The sequence below is a fragment of the Chiloscyllium plagiosum genome, unplaced genomic scaffold, assembly GCF_037043375.1.
Source record: "Chiloscyllium plagiosum isolate Xiang-an unplaced genomic scaffold, Cpla_swu_hap1 HiC_scaffold_3, whole genome shotgun sequence".
Lineage (NCBI taxonomy): Eukaryota > Metazoa > Chordata > Chondrichthyes > Orectolobiformes > Hemiscylliidae > Chiloscyllium > Chiloscyllium plagiosum.
The window spans coordinates 6,171,760-6,194,358 of NW_028270141.1; the positions used below are offsets into that span (position 1 = coordinate 6,171,760).

At 43.7% G+C, this 22,599-nt stretch overlaps 1 protein-coding gene across 1 annotated transcript in view; it reads left to right on the forward strand.

Annotated features, from left to right (window-relative positions):
* LOC122548590 (cytosolic 5'-nucleotidase 1A-like) overlaps positions 1-21,222 on the forward strand; it is a 27,676-nt gene extending 6,454 nt beyond the window's left edge. The window contains exons 3-6 of the mRNA XM_087977221.1: positions 6,262-6,391; positions 10,048-10,170; positions 18,341-18,525; positions 20,370-21,222. Of these exons, the coding sequence (XP_087833347.1) occupies positions 6,262-6,391; positions 10,048-10,170; positions 18,341-18,525; positions 20,370-20,735 (804 nt within the window). The 3' untranslated portion in view covers positions 20,736-21,222. The remainder of the gene's footprint in view (positions 1-6,261; positions 6,392-10,047; positions 10,171-18,340; positions 18,526-20,369) is intronic.
* The last annotated feature ends 1,377 nt before the right edge of the window (positions 21,223-22,599 follow it).

The window sequence follows — 22,599 nt, forward strand, 5'->3', positions numbered from 1 at the left end:
TCCCATCTTTGTATGTACAGGAGTAAACTTATCCTTAACTCTCTCTATTGTAAGTAAATCCCATCTTTAAACAAAAAGATCAAACTGCACATGGTAATCTAGGTGTGGTTTCCAACACTTGACAAAGGGATTGTAAGATTTTCCTATTTTTATACTTCATCTCTCTTGCTTGAAAATCACATTCCATTTGTCTTTGTAGTATTTATTGTACCTGCATGAGAACTCTTGTGTTTTATATGGAAACCACCATAATCCCTCTGCATCACTGCATGCTGCAGTTAACCACATTTAAAACCTATTTTTTTGCTGCCTACTCATTTAAATAACTTCACAATTATACTCTGTCAATTTTATTTTTGCATTCACTTAACCTGTCTTTATTTGTTGTGTTCTCACAATTAACTTTCCTGCTTACTTTGTGTCCATAGACCATAAGAAGTAGGAAGAGGAGTAGGCTGTTCAATCCCTGCTCCACCACTTAATAATATCATAGCTGATCCAACATTCCTCATCTCCCTTGATTCCCTGACTGATCAATAATCTATCTCAACCTCAAATATACACAAGAACTCTGCCCCTACAGCTCTCTGCAGCAAGGGATTCCCAAGGCTCTCAACCCACTGAGAGAAGGAATTTCTCATCTCATTTTTAAATTGGTGCCCCTTTATTCTGGGACTATTCCCTCTGATCTTTGACTCTCCACTGAGGGAAAACATCTGCTCAGCATTGACTCTGTCAAGCTCCTTCAGAATCCGAGATGTTTCAATGAGATCACCTCTCATTCTTCTAAACTCCAGTGAGTAGACTCCCGGCCTGTTTGGCCTTTGTAACCCTCCATACTCGGATCACCCAAGTGAGCCTTCTATGGACTGTCTCCAATTAACAATATCTTCCCCTAAATAAGGGGACCAAAACTGCTCAAGATGCGATCTCCCTAGCACCTTGTAAAATTGCAGTAAGACCTCCTGACTCTTATATTCTAATTCTCTTGAAATAAGGGCCAACATTCCATTAGCCTTCCTGTCATTTAGTTTGGCGCACTGACCTCTACACCGCTGAAGCCAGATGCCAACTTGAAGACACCTCCTCCTACCGCCCCCTTGACCATGACCCCACCCCCCCATCACCAAACCATCATCTCCCAGACCATACAGAACCGCATCACCTCAGGAGATCTCCCACCCACAGCTTCCAACCTCATAGTCCGGGAACCCCGCACTGCTCGGTCCTTCCCAAGATCCACAAGCCTGACCACCCTGGCCGACCCATTGTCTCAGCCTGCTCCTGCCCCACTGAACTCATCTCTATCTACCTTGGAATGGACCATCTCTGACACCTCCCTCCCCTTCCTGGAAAACTCCCGAGAGGAGATTGAGCAATTCATCAACTTCACCAACACATTCCACCCTGACCTTAAATTTACCTGGACCATCTCTGACACCACCCTCCCCTTCCTGAAAAACTCCCGAGAGGAGGTTGAGCAATTCATCAACTTCACCAACACATTCCACCCCAACCTTAAATTTACCTGGACCATCTCTGACACCTCCCTCCCCTTCCTGGACCTCTCCATCTCCATTAGTGACGACCGACTTGACACTGACATTTTTTACAAACCCAGCGACTCCCACAGCTACCTGGATTACACCTCTTCCCACCCTATCTCTTGCAAAAATGCCATCCCGTATTCCCAATTCCTCCGCCTCCGCCATATCTGCTCCCAGGAGGACCAGTTCCACCACAGAACACACCAGATGGCCTCCTTCTTTAGAGACCGCAATTTCCCTTCCCACGTGGTTAAAGATGCCCTCCAATGCATCTCGTCCACATCCCGCACCTCCGCCCTCAGACCCCACTCCTCCAACCGTAACAAGGACAGAACGCCCCTGGTGCTCACCTTCCACCCTACCAACCTTCGCATAAACCAAATCATCCGCCGATATTTCCGCCACCTCCAAACAGACCCCACCACCAGGGATATATTTCCCTCCCCACCCCTTTCCGCCTTCCGCAAAGACCGTTCCCTCCGTGACTACCTGGTCAGGTCCACGCCCCCCCTACGACCCACCCTCCCATCCTGGCACTTTCCCCTGCCACTGCAGGAACTGTAAAACCTGTGCCCACACCACCTCCCTCACCTCTATCCAAGGCCCTAAAGGAGCCTTCCACATCCATCAAAGTTTTACCTGCACATCCACTAATATCATTTATTCTATCCGTTGCTCCCGATGCGGTCTCCTCTACATTGGGAGACTGGGCGCCTCCTAGCAGAGCGCTTTAGGGAACTTCTCCAGGACACCCGCACCAATCAACCAAACCGCCCCGAGGACCAACATTTCAACTCCCCCTCCCACTCTGCCAAGGACATGGAGGTCCTGGGCCTCCTTCACCGCCGCTCCCTCACCGGCAGACGCCTGGAGGAAGAACGCCTCATCTTCCGCCTTGGAACACTTCAACCCCAGGGCATCAATGTGGGCTTCAACAGCTTCCTCATTTCCCCTTCCCCCACCTCATCCTAGTTTCAAACTTCCAGTCCCCTTGACTTGTCCGGACTTGTCCGACCTGCCTAGCTCCTTTTCCACCTATCCACTCCACCCTCTCCTCCCTGACCTATCACCTTCATCTCCTCCCCCACTCACCCATTGTACTCTATGCTACTCTCTCCCCACCCCCACCCTCCCCTAGCTTATCTCTCCACGCTTCAGGCTCTCTGCCTTTATTCCTGATGAAGGGCTTTTGCCCGAAACGTCGATTTTGCTGAAGCTGCTCGGATGCTGCCTGAACTGCTGTGCTCTTCCAGCACCATTGATCCAGAATCTATCTACCTTGATACTGTCCTATTCCCCCCTAGTCCAGGAACTCCCCACATATGTTCGAGACACCACCCGTGCCCTCCACTTCCTCCAAGACTTCCGTTTCCCCGGCCCCCAATGCCTCATCTTCACCATGGATATCCAATCCCTCTACACCTCCATCCACTATGACCAGGGCCTCCAAGCCCTCTGTTTCTTCCTCTCCCGACGTTCCCAACAGTACCCTTCTACCGACACTCTCATTCGTTTGGCTGAACTGTCCTCACCCTTAACAAATTCTCCTTCGAATCCTCCCACTTCCTCCAAACCAAAGGGGTAGCCATGGGCACCGGTATGGGCCCCAGCTATGCCTGTCTCTTTGTTGGCTACGTAGAACAGTCGATCTTCCGTAATTACACCGGCACCACTCCCCACCTCTTCCTCCGCTACATTGATGACTGCATTGGCGCCACCTCGTGCTCCCGCGAGGAGGTTGAGCAATTCATCAACTTCACCAACACATTCCACCCTGACCTTAAATTTACCTGGACCATCTCTGACACCTCCCTCCCCTTCCTGGACCTCTCCATCTCCATTAATGACGACCGACTTGACACCGACATTTTTTATAAACCCACCGATTCCCACAGCTACCTGGATTACACCTCTTCCCACCCTACCTCCTGCAAAAATGCCATTCTGTATTCCCAATTCCTCCGCCTCCGCCGTATCTGCTCCCAGGAGGACCAGTTCCACCACAGAACATACCAGATGGCCTCCTTCTTTAGAGACCGCAATTTCCCTTCCCACGTGGTTAAAGATGCCCTCCATCGCATCTCGTCCACATCCCGCACCTCCGCCCACAAACCCCGCCCCTCCAACCGTAACACGGACAGAACACCCCCTGGAGCTCACCTTCCACCCTACCAACCTTTGCATAAACCAAATCATCCACCGACATTTCCGCCACCTCCAAAAAGACCCCACCACCAGGGATATAGTTCCCTCCCCACCCCTTTCTGCCTTCCGCAAAGACCATTCCCTCCGTGACTATCTGGTCAGGTCGATGCCCCCCAACAACCCACCCTCCCGTCCTGGCACCTGCCCCTGCCACTGCAGGAATTGCAAAACCTACGCCCACACCTCCTCCCTCACCTCCATCCAAGGCCCCAAAGGAGCCTTCCACATCCGTCAAAGGTTTGCCTGCACATCCACCAATATCATTTATTGTATCCGTTGCTCCCAATGCGGTCTCCTCTACATTGGGGGGACAGTGCGCTTTAGGGAACAACTCTAGGACACCCGCACCAATCAACCACACTTCCCTGTGGCCCAACATTTCAATTCCCCCTCCCACTCAGCCGAGGACATGGACGTCCTGGGCCTCCTTCACCGCCGTTCCCTCACCACCCGACGCCTGGAGGAGAAACGCCTCATCTTCCACCTCGGAACACTTCAACCCCAGGGCATCAATGTGGAATTCACCAGTTTCCTCATTTCCCCTCCCCCCACCTTACCCCAGTTCCAACCTTCCAGCTCAGCACTGTCCCCATGACTTGTCCTACCTGCCTATCTTCCTTTCCACCTATCCTTTCCATCCTCCTCTCTGACCTATTACCTTCATCCCCACTCCCATTCACCCATTGTACTCTTTGCTACCTTCCCCCACCCTCCTCCCTGACCTTTCACGTATTGTACTCTATGCTACTTTTTCCCCACTCCCACCCCCCTCTCATTTATCTCTCCACCCTGCAGGCACTTTGCCTCTATTCCTGATGAAGGGCTTTTGCCCGAAACGTCGATTTTCCTGCTCCTCGGATGCTGCCTGAACTGCTGTGCTTTTCCAACACCACTCTGATCTAGACTCTCTTCCTGTCATTTAATTTGGCTATAGCATGTCTAATCACATCATCTAAGTCAACAGAATAATTTTAAATAATTGAGGCTCAGCACTGATCTTTGTGTCAGTCCGTGTTTCACCTTGTCACCCTGAAAATGATATGTTTATCCTGGCTCTGTTGTATTTGTTAGATAATCTTCTATTTATGCTAATGCATTATCTCAACACCATGAGTATTTCTGTGGCAACTCCTTGAATGTGTTTTAGAATTTCAGATACATGGCTTCCAGTCATTCTCCTTTATCCAACATGTCTGTTACATCCTGAAAAATACTTCTAAAAAATGTCAAACACAATTTTCTTTTCATAAAATAATTTGACTCTCTGAAGTTTTTTCAACTTCTGCTAATTGCTCATACTATTAATGGCTTCTACCATTATCACCATGACAGATCTCCGGCTCACTGCCCTACACTTTCCTGCTTTATTCTGTTCCTCTTTTCTGAAAGAGGTGTTACATTTTGCAGTTTTTGAATTCGTCCAGGATCTAGGGAATTTTGGAAGATTATATAACCAATGGCTCTACACTATATTTATTTTACAACATATATGGCAGCCTTTAAGTCCAGTTCATTCATCTGTTACTGCGTTTCAGTGATAGTGACCACTGGAATTTCAGCCCTTTTACATCCTGCCCACAATTTTCTCCTTTTACTAGGATGCTTTTAAAACAACTGCTATCCTGATGACCCTTATAAAGTGTAGGATATTACATCATTTAAAATAGAATGGATAAATATTTGAAAGGTTAGGACACTTGCTAAGCGAGCAGCTACAAAGACACAGTGGTCCAAATGGCCACTTCCTGTGCTGGGATATCTGTTTTCATGAAGGCCATGAAACTTAAAACAGCTTTCATTAAGTTGGATCATTACTTTCAGATGTATTCATTTCTGTGGGATGTGAACGTTACTGGCTGGCCAGGTATTGTCCGTCCCTAGTTGCCCTTGAGAAGGTGGGGGGAGCTGGCTTCTTGAACTGCTGCAGTCCCTATGTTGTAGGTAGACCCACAATGCCATTAGGAAGGGATTTCCAAGATTTTGACCCAGCGATGGTGAAGGGTCATCGATATATTTCCAAGTCAGGACAGTGAGTGACTTGGAGGGGAACTTGAAGGTGGTGGTGTTCCCGTGTGTCTGCTGTCCATGTCCTTCTAGATGGAAGTAGTCTTGGATTTGGACGATGCTGTTTGAGAATCTTTGGTTAATTTCTACAATGCATCTTGTAGATGCTACACATCGCTGCTACTGAGTGTCGGTGGTGGAGGGAGTGGGTGCTTGTGGATGTGGTGCCAATCAAGTGGGTTGCTTTGTCCTGGATGGTATCAAACTTCTTGCATGTTGTTGGAGCTGCACCCATCCAGGCAAGTAGGGAGTATTCCATCACACACCTGAGACGTACCCTGTACATGGTGGACAGGCTATGAGGAGTCAGTAGGTGAGTTACTAACTGCAGTATCCCCAGCCTCTGTCCTACTCTTGTTGCACCACTGTTTATGTGGTGAGTCCAGTTGAGTTTCTGTCGAACAACGAATTGTTTTCTAGAATATAATACATTTCTTTCTTCCAGGCACTGGAAACGGTTAACTTACGACTACGTGAACTTTACCCTGAAAGTGATGAAATATTTGATATAGTTCTGATGACAAACAACCATGCGCAAGTAGGTGTGAGGCTGATAAACAGCATCAATCACTACGGTACGTTCACAGAAACTTCTGTGTATGTTTAATTTGAATTTACACTCTGGTTCTGCTGCTTTCTCCCAGATACACTACAGGTGCGTATCCCTAAAGTTACACTTCCTTAGTTTATATCTGTACACAGTAACTTGCTGTTGCCATGGTCAGCTCACTTTACTCCTGCAGTGATGTACCTAATTTTGTCAGTATATTTTTGTGATAAAATAATTAGTGCTCACTGCGCCATACACCCATAAAACAAATTCCTTAGAAAGTACTCCAGGACAGATGATTTTAAAATTAAACGTAGCAATTTTCTAGGTTGGGTCATTAGGTATTTACTCTGTATGTAATTATGCAATTTAAAAAAAAAAATCCGTGTTCAACCACTCAAGCCAGATGTTTGAACAGGAATCTAAAACATACTCGTGGTTCGGCAGTTTAAATTAAAGAAGAAATAAAGTTTCAGTAATTTAGAAAGTCACAGCAGTATGATACTTTAACAATATTTAAAACCACAGATATCATTTTTGTCCATAAGAATTCAGATATGCTGATTTGACCACTGATGTAACCCAAAGCCATTTGGTGCACTTGTAAAATCCATCAAAAGCATAACATGTAGTGGATGTGTTTACAGTGTTGTATTAGTGTTAATTTTACTGAAACACTTCAAAGGAAATTAACTAAACATTTTACTGGTACTTCATGTTAAGCTGCTTTTGGTATATTCAGAACAGAGTGGGCATGGTTGGTTTGTGCGTGTTGACCAAAGTCTCATAAAAAGCATTGGCCCATCTCTATACCCTAGTGAACCCAAACTGGGAATATAAGTAAAATAAAACCTCCAGGTGATGAGTATCTATTGTTGCAAAGTTTAAAAATAGATAACAAATCTAGCTCAAGAGATTACGCATCCAAAGAGGAATATATCAGAAAGCTAGTTAATATGTAAATAATAGGGCTATATCTAAGGAAGAGTTTGGCTGTTAGAAAGCGGTAATCCTTATTTTAATCAATGTGTTGCAAAATATTTTAGTCACTTTCTGTATTTTGCCTCCTTTTCATGACTTTTTCCCCCAATTTTTTTATTTTGGTACATCCTTTATCGAACAATGCAACAATAAAAATATTGTCCGAAAGTTTTTTTTTGCTCAAACTGAAGAATAATTTTCATCAGTAATGTTGTAGATTACATGCCAGAAACATAGTTGTGGACAGAACAAACTCAGCATCGTTAGCATAAGAACAGAAGTCTGATCTGATAGTGATGATACCAAAAAAGGCTGCTTGGTATGATATCTCCTTGTTTAATTAATTCATGGATATAAGCAAAACAGACTCGGTTAACATGTATTCTTGTCAGTTCTGTGCCCAATGTTCTGTATCCAACCCACACTTAAGCTAACTAGGTACATTTATAACACTACCAAAGAGATCGCGCAGCAACTGGTTACTCCTTCCAAACATACCAATGGCAGGCAGTAAAAGTGGGATAAATTTGTGGTTATCCATGTCATGGAAACATTTGGGGTGGCATGTGGCTCAGTGGTTAGCACTCCTGTCTCACAGCAACAGAGATATGGGTTTGATTCCAGCCTTTGGCGACTGTGTGGAGTTTGCACATTCTCCCCGTGTCTGTGTGGGTTTCCTATTCATAAGAATGAGTGGGGATCTTATAAAAACATAAAATTATGAAGGGATTGGATAGGATAGAAGTAGAGAGGATGTTTCCACTGGCAGATGAAGCAAGGACAAGAGGGCATAGTCTCAAGATTAGGGAGATCAGATTTAGGACTGAACTGAGAAGTAATGAGGCAGCACGGTGGCTCCGTGGTTAGCACTGCTGCCTCACAGTGCCAGGGACCCGGGTTCAATTCCAGCCTCGTGTGACTGTCTGCATGGAGTTTGCACATTCTCCCTGTGTCTGCGTGGGTTTCCTCCGGGTGCTCCGGCTTCCCCTCACAGTCCAAAGATGTGCAGGTCAGGTGAATTGGCCATGCTAAATTGCCCGTAGTGTTAGGTGCATTAGTAGAAGAATGGGTCTGGGTTGGTTACTCTTTGGAGGGTCTGTGTGGACTTGTTGGGCTGAAGGGCCTGTTTCCACACTGTAGGGAATCTAATCTAACCAAATCAGTGATGTGTAATAGAGCAGTGTGAATGTTTTCACCCAGAGAGTTGTGCATCTATGGAAGTGAAGTAGTTGATGCCACTTCAGTAAACGTTTTTAAAGCTAAGGTAGGCAGCTTTTGAACAACAAAGGAATTTAGGGTTACGGTGAGAGGGCGGGTAAGTGGATCTAAGTCCACAAAAAGATCAGCCATGATCTTATTGAATGCCAGAGCAAGCTCAAAGGGCTGGATGGCCTACTCCTGCTCCTAGTTTCTATGTTCCTCCAGGTGCTTTGGTTTCCTCCCACAGTCCAAAGATATTCAGGCTAGGTGGATTGGCTATGCTAAATTGCCTCTAGTATGCAAGGATGTGCAGGTGAGATGGACTAGCCATGGAAAAGCAGGGTTATACAGCAAGAGTGGTGGGTGTGGGTGGGATGCCCTTCCAGCGGTCAGTGTGGATTGGATGGGACAAATAGCCTGTTTCCACACGGTCGTGATTCTATGAATCTCTGAAATGTATGGATATGCATTCACTAGCTGGAGATCCAGACCGCAGCATACTAATAAAAGCATGTGCTAGCACAGTAACTCTGACTGCTGACCATGGGGAGAGTGTGGTGGGGGAAGGAGTGGCAGGAAGAAGAATGTGGTTAGTCCACTTAGCTGGTGTGAATCTATCCTGCTGCTGATTGGGATAGCTTGGCTATCTGTTACTAAGCCCTACCTTTGAGAAGGTGTGGTGTGATTCGGAGCTGCATTATGGAAGAGATTTGAAGAAGAATTTATAATCTGAACAGATTAGCATGTGACAGACCCCTCTCTTCTGTTAACCCTCTCCTACCTTAAAATCAGGATCAGAGATTCTCCCAATGCTGTGTGTAACAAAGTGCCTGAGTGAGTTATCAGGTCACATTCTAGTTCCCACTGAGAAAAACAAACAGCAAAACTGGAATGAAACAGAAGAGAAGCAAACACTTACTTCATGGGTACTCAGTTTCTGAAAATACAACATGGGAATTTTTGAAACAATGCAGTTCAGGTATTTTTTCCCAATAAACTGTGCAGGATCCTGACTCCCACTTTACAGAGACTCATTCCCTCAATTACAAACGAAACTCTTGAGTAAGACCTGACAAATTTGTGTTTGCTGCACCCAAGTCATGCAATGCATGCCTGAATGATGGGTATCTTGCTGTATTAGCATTTTAACACAAGTCAATTCAAGTTAATTTGTCAAACTCAGGGTGTGTGCAAGTGTGGGCCAATGAGGTGGAATGACCCATTCATACACAATACACACATGTATATAATTATTGCAAATCTTTGACCTGCATTAAACAGAAATTTGGCCAGGTTTAAACAGAGAACAAAATACTCATTCACAGATTTTGCAGCTTGTCATTCATATAGATATTAATTTAATATAACTGGTTTTGGAATATAATGTGATTAAATACACCTTTAGAAGATGTTTTACTGATTAATTGAAAAAATAATTGCAACACGTATCTAAAGCAGGCTGCACCTTAAAAATATTGCCTTTGTTTTTTTTTCAAACAGATCTGTCAATTGAAAGGTTCTGTATGACTGGTGGGAAAAGCCCAGTTGGATATCTGAAAGCATACCTCACCAACTTGTATCTTTCGGCAGATTCTGAGAAAGTGGTAGAAGCAATTGAAGCAGGTACAGATTCAATAAACTGACGTAAACTTACCACAGCCTTGTGTCCTATTGGAGGAGAGAGAATTGGTGTAACAGCAATGCTGAAACTGCATGTTTTTTTTGTTCTAATGGGTGGAGTTTTGAGCAACAGGGTTTCAGCAAGGAATTAGTTTCTTCACTTAAAAAAAAATACTGGTTGTTGCATTGTACACATTCTCTGCTCAAAGTGTTTGACGTTTTCTTGATATTCTGAAACATTTAAATTTTGATCCTGAGCAAATCATTTTTGGAATAATCTGGAATCCAACTCTTTTTAATTTAGGTCTATTTTTACAGCTCATTGGGTGTTCTGTCCTTTCAAAACTAAAGGGTACTGATTTTATGGAATATTGGTTCTGTAATTGACATCTCTAACCTTTTAGCAAAATCAGATGCGATTAGTAACCGGGATTATCTTTTAGAGTTTCCATCCCCACCTACTAATATAAATTTGGTGGCGTGAGAGTGGGGCTAAGTCTTTTGGAAGTTGTTTTCCTGGCTTGTCAGTGCTGTTATGGAGTTTTCTGACAGATATGATGTGGGTGGAGTACGCCTTCTAGACATGAATAAACAAAATGAGAAAGTGCAAATGGCAGGATAATGTCAGCTCACATTTTTCCCGTCACTGTACACTGTCATTGCATTAGACCATACAATGTAGCAGCAGATGGTAGACCATTCAGCTCATTGAGTCTACTTTGTCATTCAATGAGGTCATGGCTGATCTGATCATTCTCAACTCCACTTTCCTGCCTTTTCCCGATAACCCTTGATTCCCTCACTAATTAAAAAATCTGTCTCTATCAGCCTGGAATGCAGTCAGTGATCCAGCCACTAGCCTTCCACGGTAAAGAATTTCACAGATTCACAACCCTCTCTCAGGAAAGAAATTTCTCCTCTTGGTGGTACGGTGGCTCAGTGGTTAGCACTGCTGCCTCACAGCACCAAGGACTCAGGTTCAATTCCAGCCTCTGTGTGGAGTTTGCACATTCTCCCAGTGTCTGCGTGGGTTTCCTCCAGTTTCCTCCCACAATCCAAAGATGTGCAGGCCAGGTGAATTGGTCATGCTAAATTGCCCATAGTGTTAGATGCATTAGTCAGAGGGAAATGGGTCTGGGTGGGTTACTCTTCGGAGGGTCGGTGTGGACTGGTTGGGCCCAAGGGCCTGTTTCCACACTGTAGGGAATCTAATCTAATGTTCTGTCTATTATAGACCAGACCAAATCCCCTCAAAATATATTAAGAAGATAGGCTAGATCTTAACTACTACTTATTTTAAAGGTAAGTGTAAGGTGTTGCATTACAGAAACAATCCAATTGGTCAAACGACTGGACTTTACATAAAACACTACAGTTAAAATACAGACAAAATAAGAATAAAAGAAAATAATTAGTTTAACTGTAACTCTATCGAAATGCTGAACAAATAATTATATATTATATATATATATATATATATATATTATTTGTTCAGCATTTCGATATATTAACTACCACTAATTAACTGTTCCACTCAAGTAACTTCCCATAGTCACACCCTTGACAAAGACAAATTCAGTGAAGTACATTGTCTCACATGCAATTCTAGCAGCAGGAAGAGAATCCCAGCTTTTGGCTGTAACAGAGAAGAACTAAGAGCTTCCACATCCACCTTCAAGGCCTAGCAACTGCTGAAAGCTGAAATTTAAAATCCTGGTTCTGTGGGAACTTGATTCCACCCATTCAGGCTGCTTCTATTGTTCCAATTTTTCAAAAAAAAAAAGGCCTCACAAGCTGTTTACTTTATTGGCTTTAAGCAGACTGCTCAATCCTGCAAAGTACACCTCTTATACAAAAAGCAAATGTGAGCTCATTTAATAACAAATCAGAAATAATAACCTTTTGGAGACCAAGAGGATTAAAGGATACTAAGACAAGGCAGTGGATGAAATTAAAATATAAATCTAGATCTAATTGAATGATAGAAGAGTCTTGGGAATGGAATGACCTGCTGCTATCCCTGTGTACCTAACAAAGTCAGTTTCCATCAGTCTACAGTCCACTTGACTAACAGAATGTACTCTGGGGATTTCAATGTCCACCACCAAGAGCGGCTTGGCAGCAGCAATTGAGCTGATCGGGTCCTAAAGGACATAGCTTCTAGACTTGGTCTGTGGCAGATGGTGAGGAAACGAACCAGAAGGAAAACATACTCAGCATCATACTTCCCAATCTACCATCTGCAGATGCATCTGTCCATGACAGTATCAGTAAGAGTGATCACCGCATAGTCCTTGTGCAGACAAAGTCCCGCCTTCACATTGAGAATTACCTCCATTGTGTTGTAATTGCCTCCACTGTGCTAAATGGGACAGACATCAAGCAGATCTGGCCACTAAAAACTGGGCATCCATGAGGCACTGTGGGCCATCAACAGCAACAAAACTACATTCCAGCACAATCTGTAACCTCATGGCCCGGCATATTCAACAATTACCATCAAGCCAGGGGTTCAACCCTGGTTCAACAGAGAGTGCAGGAGGGCATGCCAGGAGCAGCACCAGGCATACCTGAAGATGAGGTGTCAAACTGGTGAAGCCACCAAACAGGACTACTTGCCAAACAGTATAGCAGCTATTGATAGAACTAAGCAATCCCACAACCAACAGATCAAATCTAAGCTCTGCAGTCCTGCCACGTGAATGATGCTGGATAATTAAACAACTCACTGGAGGAGGAGGAGGAGGAGTCTCCAGAAATATGCCCATCCTCAATGACGGAAAAGCCCAGCACATCAGTGTAGAAGGTAAGGCTGAAGTAATTGCAGTAATCTTCAGCCAGAAGTGCAGAGTGGATGATCCATCTCAGTCTCCTCCAGTGGTCCCCAGCATTACAGATACCAGTCTTCAGCCAATTTGATTCACTCCATGTGACATCAAGAAATGGCTGGAGATATTGGATGCTGCAAAGGCTATGGGCCCTGACAACATTCCAGCAAGAGCACTGAAGACTTGTGCTCCAGAACTTGCCATTCCCCTAGCCAAACTGTTCCAGTACAGTTACCACACTAGCATCCACTTGACAATGTGGAAAACTGCCCAGATATGTCCGGTACATGAGAAACAGGCCAAACACAACCCAGCCAATAACCGTCCCATCAATATACTCTCAATAATCATGAAAGCGATGGAAGGTATCATCAACAGTGCTATCAAGCAGCACCTGCTCAGCAATAACCTGCTCAGTGATGCCCAGTTTGGGTTCTGCCACGGCCACTCAACTCCTGGCCTCATTACAGCCTTGGTTCAAACATGGACAAAAGAGCTGAATTCCAGAGGGGAGAGTGACCGCCCTTGACATCAAGGCTGCATTTGTCTGTGTGTAGCATCAAGGAGCCCTGCAAAACTGGAATCAGTAGGTATGGGGGGAAAGCTATCTGTTGTTTGGAGTCATACCTGGCACCTAGGAAGATGGTCATGGTTGTTGGAGGTCAGTCATCTCAGCTCCAGGACATCTCTGCATAAATTTCTCAGGGTAGTGTTCTAGGCTCATCTTCAGTTGCTTTATCAATGGCCTTACCTCCAACATAAGGTCAGAAGTGGGGATGTTTGCTGATAATTGCACAATGTTCAGCACCATTCACAACTCCTCAGATACTGAGGCAGTCCATACTCAAATACAACAAGATCTGGACAATATCCAGGCTTGGGCTGACAAGTGGCAAGTAACATTCACACCAGACAAATGCCAGGCTATGACCATCACCAATAAAGACAATCTAACTGCCTCCTGACATTCAATGGCGATACCATAACTGAATCCCCCACTAGGAGAAAGTGAGGACTGTAGATGCAGGAGGTCAAAGTTAAGAGTGATTAGGTTAGATTATTTTAATTAGTTTAATTTGGCGATATGTTCAGCATAACATTGGGGGCCGAAGGGCCTGATCCTGTGTTGTCATGTTCTGTGTGATCAGTCTGCTCTGTGTCCATTTTCAGCTACTGATCAAATGAGTCTTACTAGCTAACTATCTCTGTTGGGCACATTTCCTTATATTCCTTTGGCACTGGTCTATCTTCAGCGATTGATCACTTTGATTACTGGCCAATACCACAAGATTGTAACATTTTCCATGGTCCAGTTAATGTTCCTCTCAGTTGGGGAAGTGCTCTTTTGTAAAGAGGTTTAACGTTCGGTTTGAATGAACCTTGATAAAAGGTCAGTTTTTTAAAATCGCTTGTTTAAGCTATTTCCTAGCAGCTTTTAAGTTGTCGAATCAACCATATGATATTTACACAGCACAGTGTAACCAAGAGCTTTGTTGACTGATACGGTACATCACACTCCCGTTGTGTACGTTTTGAGCAGAACTTCAACCACACACACACCCCTACCTAATGATTAGTCCATCATCCAACCGATTGACTGTTCAATAGAGCAAGGCATTTTCATAAAACAAAGAACAGTGGATTCTGGAAATCTGAAACAAAAACAGAACCCTGCTGGAGAAACTCAGCTGGTCTGGGAGTATCTGCAGCAAGAACAACTGACTTAACATTTCAAGTCCTGTCACTGCTCTGGAGAAGGGTCACTAGACTCCACATTAACTCTACTTTCACTCAGCTGATGCTGCCAAACATAGAACAGTGCAGTGCAGGAACAGGCCCTTCGACCCTCCATGCCTGTGCAGACCGCGATACCCTTCTAAACTAATCCCATCTGCCTGCTCGTGATCTGTATCCCTTTATTCCCTATTTGTTCATGTGTCTATCTAAATGCCTCTTACAAGTTGCTATTGTATTTGCTTCTACCTGGCAACATGTTCCAGCACCTACCATCCTCTATGTAAAAAAAAAAACTTGCCTCCTTAAAACTTGCCCCCCTCACCTTTAAACTTATGGCTCCCTAGTATTTGATATTCCAATCTGGGAAAGACTGACTATCCATGCTTCTCATAATTTTATATATACTCTCTCAGGCCACCTCTTGGTCTCCAATGCTCTAGTTCAAACAAATCAACCTCTCCTTATATCTAATACGTTCCAATCCAGGCAGGATCCTGGTAAATCTCTTTTGCACCCTCTCCAAAGCCTCTACATTCTTCCTATAGTGATGCAACTAGAACTGCACGCAGCACTCCAAATGTAGCTGAGTTAAAGTCTTATATAGCTGTAACATGACTTGCCAACTATTATAATCAAAGCCTTAAACAGTGAAGGCAAGCACCTTATCCTGTACCACCTTATCGCAATTGTGGTCCCACTTTCGGGGAGCTACAGATTTGTAGCCTAAGTTTCCTCAGTATGTCAATGCTCCTAAGGTCCTGCCAGCAGAGTATCTCCAGAGACGTCTGTTTTTGGAGCACGTTTTGTATGTCATTTTCTCATTTCAATTAAACCAGCAAATTTAGGGTTACTACCTCCAAGAATTGCATTGCTTTAAATATTATACCACATTTAGCTGAGAAAATAGATATAGGTAGTAGGCTACTGCAATATTTTAGTTTAAAATCACACAACAGCCTCACACAGGGCACCTCAAACCCTCAGTGCATTATCTGGGCCAACCTGGCACCTGTTGTTAAAGTTCACTTGAGAATGTAACTTTAAGATGATTCTGAGATTTACATATGAAAGAACTGAAACCAACATGCCCATTCTAACAGATGAGAGACTTAACAAAAGATCCAGGTCTTTTTGCAATATATAATTTCAGTTACATCAAACTAAACTTTTGTTATAAGTTTTGTTATAAGTTACGATCTTATAATTCACAACCACCTGATGAAGGAGCTGTGCTCCGAAAGCTAGTGCTTCCAAATAAACCTTCCAAATATAACCTGGTATGGTGTGATTTTTAACTTTGTCCACCCCAGTCCAACACCAGCACCTCTGAATCAGGAGTATTTTAGGGTTAGCGTCTGTAGTAGCACACATTCCAATCACTGCTTTCCACCAGATGTAATCAGATTTAGAAATGGTAAATCTTCCACGAGTCATGAAAAAGTACTGCCCTTGCAGCAAAAGGAAGTCAGCAAGTTACCTGATCAATTGCAGGCACTATGAACAATACAAGTCAGATTAATAATCTCAGAGTAGATCTGGGTATTCAATGGCCTAAATTTGCCTCTTCACACATTATGTACAAACCCTAGCTCTATTGGAGAAATCTCATTTCTGCATCAAAGTTTGTGAATTCAACTCCCACCTCATGACTTAAACACACTAAAAAACTGACACCCACTGCTACACCCACTGCACTATCAGAGATGTCAAATAAGGTATTAACTTGAAACTGCGCCTGATTATAAAGGATCCTACAAAACTATTCTGAAGGAGAGGAACTATCTAAGTTTGCTGGGCAATCTTTATCCCTCAAACACCTTGAAATCCTAGGAAGGATCCGTTTTCCTTGTGACTGTCTGTAATATTATCAATCATATATTTGAAGGTGAGGGATTGGATTGAAGTCAATTCCCTGTAGCATTTGTTTATCCAATGCCGAGGCCACACAAGCTCATGGTATTGGGATACACTAATGTCAGTTGTAGCTCAGTCTCTTTAATTATAAACCAGAGGAATGAGAGTTCCAGCCCCAGACTGAGCACCAGCCCCAGACTGAGCACCAGCTCCAACGTTGACACTCTGGCACAGTAACAAATTTTTAGAGCAGCTATGTTGCTAGTAAATAAACGTGACATTGAGAAAATGCGATGTTGAAGCCAGAGCAGGTGCCGAGTGGATCACTCTTGCTGCTTTGTCCGAATGACCTTCGTGTTCCCATACAACCAAACTGCAGCCCAGGGCATAATCCACAAGTACCAGCTTATGCTGTCCTTGTCCACAGACATTGGTGTATGGCATTACAGGCCCCTTATAACTGTTGTGGCACCTCTTTGATACACTGGCAGTGCACTTTGGAAGCACAGGCTTGTGTTGCAGAGCTCACTGGTCACTAGCTTCGCTGCAACGATTCTTTATGTTCCAGGACGTACACCCAGCTGTCAGACTGAGCAAGGCTGCCTCTCTGAGCTGCTCCATTGGTCTCTGTGTTGGATCACTTCCCCCACTCCCCAGACCACACAGGCTCTGATTCCCTGACTGGAACCAGGCTGAGCAGATCTGCAGACATTGCACCGTACTTGTATCAGATGTTGCCTCTGATTAACTGTATTGGGAAGCCCTGTGGGAGAAGCATGAAAGCTGTGGGGATTACATTAAGGGTTCTATAAAGGGGATATGGGATGTTCTGGGGCTCACCGACACATTCAGGTGGACCACTGGTTGGAGAGCACTCAACTGTCACCTTCCACAGTGCTGGAAACTGAGGGCCCGGCATGGGGAAGAGATTGGTTCCAAGCACACTCTGACTGGATGGGGTCATTGGCTCCATCTGTGAGGAATAGGGCTTATAAAGGGAAAGTACATTGCTCACAGACCCATGTGCTGAACACAACACAAACCAGCGAGATTGTGTAAATGGGGTGACCTTATAGAGGTTTATAAAATCACGCGGGGCACAGATAAGGTGAATAGCAAAGGTCTTTTCTCTAGGGTAGGAGAATTCAAAACGAGGGGACATATTTTTAAGGTGAGAAGAGAGATTTAAAAGGAACATGAGGGGGAGCCTTCTTACACAGAAAGTGGTTTATAAGTGGAATGAACTTCCAGAGGAAGTAATAGATGCAGGTACAGTTACAATATTTAAGAAAACATTTGGATAAGTATGTGAATAAAAATCTTTGGAGGGATATGGGCCAAACACAAGCAGATATTTTAGTTTAGTTTGGAAACGTGGTTGGCATGGACTGGTTGGATCAGAGGGTTTGTTTCCATGGCGAATGACTCTATAACTCTATAACCAAATGCATTCTTCCTGCCTAGTTCACACCCGACTCACCAGTGATGTACAAAGTATCTTGAATTTGAGAGAGTCAATGTATCAAGTATTTTCAATATGACAGGTTTTGGATTACAGTGAAAAGCTTTTGAAAAGGACCTTATAATATCATCATATAGCCCTAGTCTCCAAAACTGAAGAACACTAACAGTGCCAAGTAAAATGTATTGTTCAATATGGGACAATAGTTGTGATATGGAGCATTTGTGACGTGCCTGTATTCAGCAGTGAGACTGTTATAGCATGTTGCCTTGTTTTGTTTCCCCAATTGCAGGGATTGCAGCAGCGACTATGTTTCAGAGCGACAAGGACCTGCAGCTTTCAGATCACCAGCTGAGGGTGGCATTTGATGGAGATGCTGTTCTTTTCTCTGACGAATCGGAAAAGATTGTCAAGGCTCACGGATTAGATACATTTTTTGAACATGAGCTGAAGTTTGAAGACAAGCCTCTTGCCCAGGTTAAACTGACACTTCGACAATACTTAGCAGAGCAATGACATTACAGCTTCAAGAGGTGTATTTTGCCCTGGATTTTTTTTTGTAAAGAAAGGTTGAGACAGAGATGCCAAAAAGTCTGCTTTCTTCATAAAAAGTAGGACAAAATGCACCTTCTAAAGCCATAGAATCTCGGCAGTGTAGAAGTAGGCCGTTCAACACAGAGTCCAAACTGACCCTCCATACTGGCAACATATGTTGTGTGCTTAACCAGCCCATATGTCAAAACCCAGTCCATATAGTGACCAGCATATAGGAGTTTTCTGAAAAAGGGACTCTCTCCACAGATGCTACCGACCTGCTGAGTTTCTCCATCAATTTCTGTTTTTGTTTCAGATTTCCAGCATCTGTCACTCTTTGTTTTTTGTTATGATTGTCCTATTAGGCAGCATTTACTAAATCTGTTCATACTAAAAAAAAACTGTCGGAAACCAGTTTAAGACTATCCACTGGATTTGTGGTGTGATCCATTGACACAGGCTGGAAGTTATATACATTCACATGTAGGACCCTGTTCTTTGTAGGCAAAAGGGATTTGACCACACCTTTCATAGAGTCCCTCCAGTATGGGAGTAGGTCATTTGGCCCATCAAGTCCACACCAATCCTCTGAAGAGCAGCCCACCCAAACCCAGCCCTCTACCCTATTCCCTGTAACTCTCCATTTCCATGGCTAATCCACCTAGCCTGCACATCTTTAAATTGTACATTCTACACTGTTGAACTTCCTATATGCCTCAGAAATATAGATAATAAGTAAAGATCTTTGGGGAAATAAGAGACCTTTGAAATATGGATATTAAGATGAATCATACAAATTCTAATTACAGACCATGAGACAAGTGAGGAAAGTCTTGAAACAGAAACTCTCATATGCAACAGAAACCTGATGTACTTGGATTAGAGAAGGAATAGCAACAGAACCCATTTCTTCATGGCTTTGTGCCTTTTATTGGCTCCTAAAATAAATTCCACCTGAGGCATCATCCAAGAGAATTTGCCAGTGCAGGCTATCGTATAATGCTCGATTAAAATGGTCTAAGATCAGTCTTCATTTGAATTGTTTTAGGGGTGGGGATGCTAAATGGTATGGGAGTGACGAAGAGATTTGAGACATCAGATCTCTGGACAGAACATCATTTTCCCCCAGTCACCGTCCCACCCCTTTCTCATCCCTCCACTATCCTCGGTAAATATTAACTTTCACTGCATAATCTCACTCACTGTATGGAGTGGGAAATTCAAACTTTAAAAACCATTTTCCAGAATGAGGGAAGAGACAGCTCAAATCCATAAAGGAAAATTCGAATCAAGATTATACAACAGCTGGGAAAAAGAGACACTAACGTTATCACCATGAAATGTGAGGAACATTAAGAGAAAAGGAAACAATGTTTTGATTGTTTTGAATCAGATAAACTGCTTTTGCCCCACACCATCAGGCTGAGTTTGTCACGCAAGATAAATGAAGCATTAATGTGTGTTTTATCATTGGATTGCTTTTCTGTACAGGGTAAAAGGCAATATCTTTCTCACATTGTACTCGGGGTATATTGCAGGAGTGTTGGAGAGTTGCAAATTCTGTTTAATCCAAATTGGTTTTAACTTGAAAGTACACTGGGTGGTGGGAGCGGTAAAGAGAAGTACTTTTGAGGTAATAAATGGTCATTGATCCAGCAATGATCTTGGATGACAGAAGTGTAAAATGAGAAATTAACTATAAGTAAAGGTTAAAGATTTCAGTTCTGCAACCATTTCCCCTCAATGGTTTTTGAAAGGTCTAATTTATTCATTTATTTTGCACGTAGGGTCCTCTCAAAGGATTTTTGGAAGTATTGGGGAAACTGCAGAAGAAGTTCCACGCAAAGGACTTGCGTTTGAACTGCCCCATCAGGACTTACCTGGTCACAGCACGAAGTGCTGCAAGTTCTGGAGGAAGGGCTTTAAAGACTCTTCGCAGCTGGGGCCTGGAGGTTGATGAAGCACTCTTCCTTGCAGGGGCACCTAAAGGGCCACTCTTGGAAAAAATACGCCCTCACATTTTCTTTGATGACCAGATGTTCCATGTTAAAGGAGCTCAAGCAATGGGAACGATTGCAGCACACGTTCCTTATGGTGTTGCTCAGAAATACAACAAAAGCACCCCAATAACTGAACCTTCAAAGAAAAGTTAATCTTGAGCAGGATAAAATTACTGTGCGCGTGTGTATGCGCATATGCGTGTGTGTGTGTAAGTTCAGCCAATTTACACTTGTGCTGCATTATTCTATGCTATCTAGAAGTGCAATGTGAAAAAAAGTCAATCCTGGTCAAAATTTGGCTTTATTCAGTGGGTCTACTCAACAAAGCACTTATACACATTTTGACCTCTTTCACATTTTCTAGTATTGCAACTCAATTTTTTATGCTGTCTAACTTAAATGCAGGAGAGCTGCATGAAATATTCGAGGAGAAAGTGAGGTCTGCAGATGCTGGAGATCAAAGTTGAAACTTTATTGCTGGAACAGCACAGCAGGTCAGGCAGCATCCAGGGAACAGGAGATTCGACGTTTCGGGCACAGGCCCTTCTTCAGGAATGAGCAGAGAGTGTTCAGCAGGAGAAGATAAAAGGTAGGGAGGAGGGACTTGGAGGAGGGGCGGTGGAAATGTGATAGGTGGAAAGAGGTCAAGGTGAGGGTGATAGGTCGGAGTAGGATGGAGGCGGAGAGGTCAAGAAGAAGACTGCAGGTCAGGAAGGCGGTGCCGGGCTGGAGGGATCCGGCTGAGACAAGGTGGGGGGAGGGGGGATGAAGAAACTGGTGAAGTCCAAGTTCATCCCCTGCGGTTGGAGGGTTCCCAGTCGGAAGATAAGACGCTCCTCCTCCACCTATCACATTTCCACCGCCCCTCCTCCAAGTCCCTCCTCCCTACCTTTTATCTTCTCCTGCTGAACACTCTCTGCTCATTCCTGAAGAAGGGCCTGTGCCCGAAACGTCGCATCTCCTGTTCCCTGGATGCTGCCTGACCTGCTGTGCTGTTCCAGCAATAAAGTTTCAGCTGCATGAAATAGTCAACTTAATGTTTTCATATTGTATTTAATTTGAGCACAGAAGCCTTGAAGCAGTTTTGTTCACATAAAAATGCACATTTTGCATGACTTTCCCTTTGGAACCGGAACTATTTAAAATTATTTGAGATAGCTTTTCTTTAAAAAAACCAAGTAAAGTTTACAGAATGATCAGGATATCACTGAAGTTTTCCTATTCTGACAGCATTTACAGAGAGAAATCAGAGGTAACATTTCAGGTTGAGTGACCCTTCCTCAGGGGAAGTTCTGAGGAAGGGTCACTGGACCCGAAAAGTTAACTCTCATTGTTTTCTGAAGGTGTTGCCAAATCTACTGAGCTTTTCCAGCAATTTCTGTGTTTGTTTCTGATTTGCAGTATCTGTAGTGCTTTCGGTTTTTACCAAAGTTTTCCTATCTTGTGATGAATTGTGCTGAGTACTTGACCTTGATTTTTTTTTATAAGTGTAATTGATGATCAGTGTTTTCCCAAGTGCTGGGCAAACCAGTTCTGCAACGTGTGATGAGATCTCTCATTCATGGCAGTAAAGGGCTAAATGCCTGCTTTTAGTGTGGGTAAGGAATGAATCTTTCTTGACAGTAGCAATGTGGTGAATGGTGCACTTCTGGCTGGCAGTCTGCTCATGTTACCTACTGTTGAATCTCTTCTCCTCCCCACATTGAGGCCTTCAGTGACCGTGCAGCACCTGAGAAACAACTATCATGTGACTCATCCCTCAATGTCCCAAATTCCCTCCTGCTTAATCTTTTTCTTCCTAAATGCTCAATTTGATCTTTGCCCTATTTTCATAGAGAAGAAATTGTTTCTATCTCGCTAAATAATTCTTTGTGTTTATCAGATTCTGTTGTTCAAATGGAAGAAGCTTCGGTTCCTCCAGTTCCTTCTCACAATGAATAACTCTGTTCCCTGTAACCATTACTCAGCACTACTGGTCTTAAACAGGTTTTGACACTACATTGCAGTTGATGTTAAG